This window comes from Triticum dicoccoides, chromosome 3B (genome assembly GCF_002162155.2).
Source record: "Triticum dicoccoides isolate Atlit2015 ecotype Zavitan chromosome 3B, WEW_v2.0, whole genome shotgun sequence".
Classification (NCBI taxonomy): domain Eukaryota; kingdom Viridiplantae; phylum Streptophyta; class Magnoliopsida; order Poales; family Poaceae; genus Triticum; species Triticum dicoccoides.
In genome coordinates this window covers 12,705,277-12,715,235 of record NC_041385.1, presented here as the reverse complement: position 1 = coordinate 12,715,235, position 9,959 = coordinate 12,705,277, and the positions used below count along the sequence as shown (strand labels likewise).

General features: G+C 45.3%; 1 protein-coding gene across 1 annotated transcript; it reads left to right on the top strand.

Annotated features, from left to right (window-relative positions):
* Positions 1 to 803: 803 nt before the first annotated feature.
* Positions 804 to 1,688, top strand: LOC119274192. Its single transcript, XM_037554856.1, has one exon. The coding sequence runs from the start codon at positions 804 to 806 to the stop codon at positions 1,686 to 1,688; it is 885 nt and encodes a 294-aa protein (XP_037410753.1).
* The last annotated feature ends 8,271 nt before the right edge of the window (positions 1,689 to 9,959 follow it).

Sequence of the window (9,959 nt, the reverse complement as noted above, 5' to 3'; positions counted from 1 at the left end):
AACTGTCTAGCGCCAAAGAGCCCCAGATACTACCCAAACATAAGGAACCATACTTCCACCAAGTCTTTCTCCTTACATGACCAAAATGACAAGAGGAAGCAAAGAAGATCATAAACTAAGTGGATAGAGAAGCTGCAGCATGTTTGGTCTTCAGGAGCCTCCCAACCTAGGCACCCCCGTCGTCCATCCATGCGCCGTCTTGAAGATCTCCCTAACAAATCTATTTAATGGTGGTTGCATATCTAGCTTCCGAACCACTTTGGTTATTGCATGTCTAAATGACTCGAACAAACAGAAAAAAAATATCCACACGAATCTTCATATAAAATCAAAGACGTAAGTCTTAAGGCACATCTAAAATGTGCTTTAGCAAAACCGAAAAATATACCACTAAAAAGAGTTTCTTTTTTGCAGGGGGTCCTAAATAGTGCTTAAAAAAATGAGTAACGCTATAGCGGGTGGTATTACACGCCCATACGTACGTAATATGTGTGCTGGATACTGGATGGAAGACGTACACCATCCAAACCATGGACAATAAGTTAGTAACCGTGTGCTAAGTCTGCTGACCTGAATTGCTCTCGATCCACCTCTGCAAATCGGACTACGATCCGACGCCGTCAGGGAGACGATCAGACGAGGAGAATCCCTCCCGTACGTGCCATATAATCCTGCTCCTCCTCCGTGTCTCTACGACCGACCCAGCACTAGTCGTGTCTACCTTCCGATCAGCTGCTGATTCGCCGGCGCTGCCTCAAACCCTTCGCACGCGAATCGCCGGCCGTCGCCTCCCTTCTTTCCAGATGGCCTTGAACAATGGCCTCGCCAGGTTCAGGCTGCAGCAGGAGAGGAATCAGACGATTCTGTCCACCATCGCCGCAACCAAAACCTCTGCATCATCATCCACCAATCCGTCCCGGCACCGGCAGCAACCCGCTCCAACTCCAAGGCCGGCGGCTAAGCCATCACCGTCCGCGCCTGCTACTCTCAGATTCTCCGACGACACGGCGCGGCTACAGAAGATCAACGAAGTGAGGACGTCCACCGTCGGATCACAGCTCAAAAAGGTAATCCACCTGCTCGAGGCAACGAGGGAAGCTCTTACGTCGCGTCAGATCAAGGAACAGATCTACGTTGACATCGACGGCAACAACGACGTCGCCGAGAGCCTGAGGAACAACGCCAAGGTGCGCTTCGACGGGCGGCGCTACTCCTACAAGCCCACGCACGACCTGAAGGCCAAAGGCGAGCTGCTGACACTGATCAAGAGCTTGCCGGACGGTCTCCCGGTTTCGGAGGTGAAGGACGCCTATCCAGCCGTGCACGACGACCTGCAGGCCCTGAAATCTTCGGGTGATATATATCTGCTACCGGGCGAGGGAGGCATCATCGCGTACCCGAACGACCCGAGGTCGAGGATGGAGGTGGACACCGAGCTCAAGAAGCTGTTCCACGACATCAAGTTGCCGCAGGACATGCTCGACATCGAGAAGGAGCTCCGGAGGAACCGCGAAAAGCCGGCCACCGATACTATGAAGCGGCGGGCGGCTGAGCAGGTCCATGGTCATCAGCCGAAGCCGAAGAAGGCCAGGAAGAAGTCGCGCGGGATCACCAGCAGGACCAAGCTCACCAACTCTCATCTCCCGTGGCTCTTGGACCTGCCTGTGGACTCCAAAGATATCATCTAGCTGTTGGGTGTGTAAATCATGTAGTAATAAAGCACTTGATGGAGTAGAATTTGTGACTTGACGAATCTACTCAAAGCGATATAAGTTCAGAACTGCTATTCTTTATGGAATTTACTTATGGAGAACTACTATTTACAACAAGATGGTGTTTTGCAACAACCAAGTGCTCTAAGATACCCCGCAAGAAAAAGTGCTCCAAGTTTACAAAATCAAGTGTTTGAACACTCTAACCGATTGGCTAGCCTACAAGGGAAGTTGTGGCTCCACAGTCTACCAGGGAAGCCTACAATGATTTTGGAAAAGCGTTTGTACAGCTGCATATATTAATTAAAAGGGCAAACTGCAAAACAATGCTTTGTTTCGATAAATGATGGATTCTACTGACTTCAAATGAAGCATCAAGGATACAAATACAATAAACACACGGTCGGTGTCTATATAATTAAGATGCACACAGAACCCAACATCAACATATGCACACACAAAACATGCCATCAAATAGCAAAGTCATATAACACCAAAACTAGTCTTAGGCAAGAAAAAAACAAGGCGATGTGCGACCGGCAAACTACAGCAATGCCCTTATCCACACCCATCATCTCATGGCAGCAAATGGACGACAAGGTTCTTCAACAACAACGTCATTAGAAAGTGAGTGACACTCAAGTCCCGCCGTCACTGGATCCAACCACTCATGGCCAGAATCTAAGTTTTCACCATGAAGAACCAGTACAAGCATATCTGAACAATGCCTTCAACATGTTAACACCGTAAAAACATCGGCATTGCTAGGTATAAACAACTCGGGTCAAACCTAGGATTTCATCTCGGAGATCGAGACCGGGTGCTCGAATAGCACCACCATCGAGGCCACTAACGTGTTGTTGCCACCACTTTTCGGTGATTCCAGCAGCTACATGAGATGTGTGACAAGCCATCGTCCATAGCTTGCATCTCATCATCAAAGTCAACGGATCTCTAGACAGAAAGCCTCACCAATACCTTTCGGTGGCCACCGCAATCCGCGGCGAGGTCGTCGCACCATAGGCCGGAGTGGTCATCACAAGGACTAACATCAATAACGGAGTACATCACCAGCGACTACCACCATGCCGAAGAAAGCCCTTACCAGGCATGTTGGCCCAGGGGCGACATGGCCGGAAGGCCCGAAACTGGAGCACGAAAGGCAAATCACCATCGCCGACACGTGCTTGCGTGGAGCGCAACCACCGCTGGACCAAGAGCGCACAGCCACCAGATCAGTGTCGAAACTCCCAACCGAAATAGTATGCCGGCCCCGAGTGCAGCCGCCATCACGCCTAAACCATGTCGCCGCGTGATGACTGTATTTTCTACACTGGTTCCACCATTGTCTAAATCATATATTCCAAGATAATCACTCCGAGTAATAAATGTAAAACATTGCAAATGACTTTGTATAATTGTTTTCGTAGGTTTTGGACCATAAAATGGAAGTTATGGAGCAACAATGGAAATATGAAGTATGGAGATCAAGCCAAATAAAGGGACAAGCCACCAGGCGTTCCAGATCCAAAGACGATGTATGGTATGAGCGAGCGCACTCGTACCATGCACTGTTGGCACTATGGCATCATCCCTCACAACCTTCATAAAAGAGGCGAGGACCCATTTGTAACAGAATGAACCGTGAAGAGCATGGCAGCCGCCAGGATCATCATCATCATCCATTCCCAGAAAGCCTAGCCGCCGCCAGCTGCATCTTCGTCACCATAGCCATTCTCTCTATAGTTTTCCATACGTGTAATCAATCCATCGCATACAACGAGTTTCTAAGACTTTATACAATCATTTATCTATCATCAATGCCATCAACACTGTTTTCCTTCTGTGATCCGATTGCGATGTGTGAGTAATCCCCTCAGCCCATGGGCTGAGGCATAAGCCTTGCAACCCTCTATACTTCTGCACAATGTCGTTGGTATGTGTGTTATCCGCAACGTATTTGTCTCTTGTCTTCTTCTCGTTCTAAGACTCCGTAGGTACCAAGGACCCCTTAGATCGATCAAGAGGAGGTAAAGTGCAGGGACACATGGAAGGTTACACTAAACTTCAGTGATAGTAAGGACTAGTACAGTAGCAGAAAGCAACTCCCCGGGGGTCTTGGGGTGCAATCATTAAAAGCTCAATGCGTTAGTCTGGAGAAATCCTTAATAATCAAGGTAACCCTGTGCGATGATAATGGTTTTGGTTGGACAATAGACACATAGTGCAGAATGCTAGTCGGTGATGATGTTATTTGGACGCAGCCCCAACATCTAATTGTTGAGAGCACATCATAACGGTGTCTACCAGGACCATGTTCCAATATGAAATCCTAATTTCAAAGTATAAGGGTGTAACTAAAGTCCTCTTTCCCATGCCTATTTCCATATATTTCATCTCTCCCAAACACAACTAATATTTGTTCAGTCCAGGAAACTAAAACCTCTTATGAGGACGATAGCTTTGTTTGAATCCCTATCTAATATTAGAACTCCCTGTGGGTTTGATACCATGGGTCACCATTTGGGAAAGAGGTGATACTATCGACATTCGAAACCGGATCACGGGTCACTAGTAGAAAACGGGGCTACCGTTCGGGCCTGGCCAGCCCATTAGTCCCGGTTCTTCAAGAATCGGGACCCATGAGGGGTATTAGACCCGATTCGTGAACCCAGGGGGCCGGCCGGGGCCTCGTGGGCATTGGTCCCGGTTCGTGTGGAACCATTTGTCCCGGTTCAAGCCACGAACCGGGACCAACCATTGGTCCCGGTTCGTGGCTTGAACCGGGACAGAAGGGAGTGCTTTAGTCCCGGTTCATGCCATGAACCGGGACAAATAACTTGCCTATATATACCCACCACCGCGGCAGAGCACTCCAGAGTGCTCTGTTTTGTCAAGCCGGCGAGGGGAGGGCATTTGGGTGCTCTAGTTCACCTCCTATGCACATGAGGTGTTCGATGAAATGCCCGAGCCACACTAGTTAAGCTTTCTCCTCTCGAAACTCGACCCCCGAGCTCCATTTTCAACGAGATTTGTCTAGATTTAGCGGTCAGTCACGCTCCGTCCCCGCCCCGTCTTCACCACCGTCGATGTCCCGCGCCGATCTCATCGCTGGCACCACCGTGATGAGCCTCTTGTTCTTATCTTCTTTCTGAAAGAAAAAAAATTCTGACTTCAGATAGATACTTGTCTAATTTTCTTACTTTTATTATTCCTTGTTATTATATAGTGCGATGGTTTTGGTATCCGCCCCCGTCGGCCCTCGTCCTGTCTATGATTCAGATGTGGTATATATTATCTTTTCATAACTATTTTGTTCATTTATTGTTTATGACAATTATACCGACCAATGTGACATAGATTTTATTTATCTAGGAGGTTGTTGAACCGGAAATTCCAATCGACCTTATTGTCGAGAGGTTAAATTTAGTTGAAGAAGAAAACAATTACTTCAAGGAAAAAATAAGAAAAATTGAGGAGGAGTAGATGATATTGGAGTTGCATGTTGCGGATGTCGTCGATAATCACAAGATCAAGATGGATGCAATGCGGTTGAAAATTAAAAAGATTAGAAATATGCCATTCATACCGAGGCTTGGTATCATTATGCAGTTGGATCAGCTGTTACCTTGGTTGCGATTATGATCGCATTTGTTGTTGCATTGAAATGTTTTACATAATTTCAATGTATGGTTTAATTAGATGCTCTGGAGAGCTATATGTTGTTCAATGAGAACTATATATGTATATACTTTGGTGTTAATGCTCTGAAGAACTATGTATGTACTTTGGTTTCAAAGTTCATTTGAAATGCTTTTCAACCTCATGGTCTTATAGCTCAAAATAATCAGTAAATGCATGAAAAATAACAAATGTAGTCAGAAAGGTTGTAAATTGATGATGTGGCTTTGAATGGTGCATTTTGAACACAAAAAAACAATGGAGTTCAAATAAGTTCAATAAAAATGAAATCCCTTTGTAACAGACGAGTTTCCTTATGAAACCCTGATACTTCGAAAGAGATTGTCCGTTTTGTACACGAAGTGCATCCAGTTTTTGCCGTAAGCCTTTGTATTTTCTTGCACATGCTATGTGGGTGAAATGATGATACCATGCCAACTTGGAACCTTTTCAGAGTTCATTTCAAATGCTTTTCAATTTCATGGTCTTATAGCTCAAAATAATCAGTAAATGCATGAAAAATAACAAATATAGTTAGAAAGGGTTGTAAATTGATGATGTGGCTTTGAATGGTGCATTTTGAACAGAGAAAAACTATGGAGTTCAAATAAGTTCAAAATAAATGAAATCCCTTTCTAACAGACGAGTTTCCGTATGAAACCCTGATACTTCGAAAGAGATTGTCCGTTTTGTACACGAAGTGCATCCAGTTTTTGCCGTAAGCCTCTGTACTTTCTTGCACATGCTATGTGGGTGAAATGATGATACCATGCCAACTTGGAACCTTTTCAGAGTTCATTTCAAATGCTTTTCAATTTCATGGTCTTATAGCTCAAAATAATCAGTAAATGCATGAAAAATAACAAATGTAGTCAGAAAGGGTTGTAAATTGATGATGTGGCTTTGAATGGTGAATTTTGAACACAGAAAACTATGGAGTTCAAATAAGTTCAAAAAAAATGAAATCCCTTTGTTACAGACGAGTTTCCGTATGAAACCTTGATACTTCGAAGGAGATTATCTGTTTTGTACACGAAGTGCATCCAGTTGTTGCCGTAAGCCTCTGTACTTTTTTGCACATGCTATGTGGGTGAAATGATGATACCATGCCAAGTTGGAACCTTTTCAGAGTTCATTTCAAATGCTTTTCAATTTCATGGTCTTATAACTCAAAATAATCAGTAAATGCATTAAAAATAACAAATGAAGTCAGAAACAAAACAAAATAAAATAAATAAGTAATTTGAAACAAAATAATATAAATTTTAATAAAATAGATAAGTAGAAACAAAATAAAATAAAAAATAAAGTTTAATAACATAAATAAAATTTATGAAACTAAAATTATCAAAGTATTTTCTGTTCAAAACATTATAAGCAACCTCTAGTATTATTGAAACTAAAATTATATAAAATTGATGAAACTAAAATTATTAAAGTATTTTCTGTTCAAAATCATTAAAAGCAAAAAGAATTTTCATAAAGAACTTTTTTGTTAGAAACTTTAATAGCAAAAAGAATTATCATAAAATAAAATTAATAAGTAATTACAAACAAAATAAAATAAAATAAAATAAATAAGTATTTTGTTGTAAGTAGAAACAAAACAAAATAAATAATAGCAAAAAGAGAACAAAAAAACTGGAAAAAATAAAAAAATTGCCACCAACTGGGCCACCATGGACTGAATACGACTAGAAACCCATCCATGGGCTAGGATTTAGGTCCGCAGTTGGCCCAGAAAGCCCAACAAGTAGCAAGTAGGCCCGTAAGCCTGTAGTGGAGAGGAGTTCGAGAGGGGTGCGGCAGTGGGGCTTATAAACCACTGCGCGTCCCTCTCAACTAGCGAGGTGGGACTAAACTTTGGCCACGACGCGGGCAGCACAGGGGCCTTTGGTCCCGGTTGGTGGCACCAACCGGGACTAAAGGGGGTGCATTGGTACCGGTTCCTGGCACCAACCGATACCAATGCCTACCCTTTAGTCCCGGTTGTTGCCATCAACCGGGACCAAAGCCCTCTGCTTCCCGCCCTTTGGGCTGCTGAAAAGAGGCCTTTGGTTCCGGTTGGTGGCCCCAGCCGGGACTAAAGGGGTGCATTAGTCCCGGTTGGTGGCACCAACCGGGACTAAAGGCTTTGCTATATAAGCATCACTTAGCAGTTTCGACCAAATCCCCCACTTCTCCCCCGACGCCCACTGCTCCTCCTCGTCACCGTCGCCACCCAACGCCCCTGCTCCACCTTGTCGTCGCCGCCGCCACCGATGCCATCAGGCTGCTCGCCTTCGCCGTCGCCGCCGCCACCGACGCCGTCAGGCTGCTCGCCTTTGCCGTCACCGCCGCCCCCTGTGAGCACAGCCTGCTCCGGCGCCCCTCCCGTCTCGTGCCCCTCCCGTCCCGCGCCCCTGCACCCCTGTCCTGCGCGGCCGCCGCGCCGCCGCCCCTGCCCTACGCGGCCGCCGCCTCGCCGCCCCTGCCCTGCATTTTTCATAGCATTTTTTTGTATTTTTTTGTGTATATGTGTTTGTATGTGTATATATGTGTGTACATGTTCATAGTATTTTTTTCATAAATGTATTTTTTGTCAATTTATGTATTTTTTGTCAATTTATGTATATGTTCGTATATATAGATTATTTTATTTTAGTTTAGTATTAAGATTAGGAAAATTTCAGATGTGTAATTATATTTATTCATAAAAATATGTTCATATATATATATATATTATTTATATGTGTAGTTAATCTATATGATTAGGAAAATGTAGAGTGAAAATGAAAACAAACATATAAGAAAAAACAAAGGAAAAAATGAAGAAGGAAAAGAAAACCGCCCAGCTCGGCCACCACCGCATTTTCATAAAGTGTTTCCACCGCATTTACATGAGGGGGGACGTCGGAAAAAATAAGAAGAGGAAGAAGAAGGAAAAAAAAAGAGGAGAAGAAGAAGGAACAGAGGAGTGGAAGACTTTTTTCTTCTACTCCTCTATTACTTCTTACGAGTGGAAGACTTTTTTCTTCTACTCCTCTATTCCTTCTTCTTCTCCTCTTTTTTTTCTTCTTCTTTCGACTAGAACTCTTGAGGACATCCAAACCCTATAGAAAAAACGATGTTGGTATCCTACCCCCTCCCGCCGCGCCCCTACCCGACAAACTCTCTCGAGGCCACCCAAATTTACCAAGTTAAAAGAGCGTTGTCGTCGAGGCCACCCCAAACCCTTGAAGCGTTGTGTCGAGGCCACCCCAAACTCTTGAAGCATTGTCGAGGCCACCCCAAACCCTAGAGAAGTAGCGTCGGGGCCACTAATATGATTCCTTATTGTGATTAGCTAGCTAGTTCTATGTTTGCCACTAATATATATATCCATCTGTCATGTTTTAATAATAATTGACATGTTGTAAATATTTGCACAAACTATGGAGCACCCCCAAGACGAAGCAATAGAAGCGATGTTGGGGGACATAATCGCACAAGGAAGTGATGTCTAGATGTCTCCACCGGTCGTGTTTACATATCTCGTGATGTCGTTTTTGATGATACACAATTTCCTTTCACTATACTTCATCCCAACGCCGGTGCCCTTCTTAGAAAGGAGATCCTCCTTCTTCCCTCCCACCTTTCCGGAGTTGATCGTGTGGGTAATGATACTTGTGATGATCCAACTTTGACTAATTATCCTAACATACTCTCTGAGTTTTCTGATACAGGGTGATACAACAGTAAAAATTTGGGTGCAAATGATGGTTTTTTTGTTCCAAATAATGCACCGCGGGCTGATGCGGCTGATCCAGCTGAATCCTCCTCGGGGTCTATGTGTCAGACTGCGCCCGACCTGCCTGAATCAGCGCCGGGATCTGCGCCTCGTCTTCAGCGCCACTTTGACCCCGCCAAGCGGTCGACCGCGCCCGAGCTGGCCCCCTCTTGATATTGGGAAATGTAGCATGCAATTTCAAAAAAAATCCTACGCTCACGCAAGATCTATCTAGCAGATGCATAGCAATGAGAGGGGGAGAGTGTGTCCACGTACCCTCGTAGACCAAAATCAGAAGCATTTGTTAACACGGTTGATGTGGTCGAACTTACGATCAAGCACCGAACGTACGACACCTCCGAGTTCTACGCACGTTTAGCTCGATGACGTCCCTCGAACTCTTGATCCAGCAAAGCGTCAAGGGAAGGTTGCATCAGCACGATGGCATGGTGACGATGATGGTGAAGTGATCCGTGCAGGGCTTCGCCTAAGCTCTATGAGAATATGACCGGAGGCGTAAACTGTGGAGGGGGGCGCCGCACACGGCTAGGAAGAGTTGATGTGTGTTCTAGGCACCCCCTCCCCACGTATATAAAGAAGGGAGGGGGAGGGAGGTAGCCCTAGGCACGCCCAAGTAGGAGGAATCCTACTTGGGCTCCTAGTCCAAGTCGGCCTCCCCCCTTTCCTTTTACCGGAAGGGGGGAAGGGAAGAGGGGCGGAGGAAGGAAAGAGTGGGGCGCCGCCCCCTCGTCCTATTCCAATTCGGCCTTCTTCCTTGGGGGGGGGGCACCCCTTGTGGGCTGGTCTTCTCCCCTCCT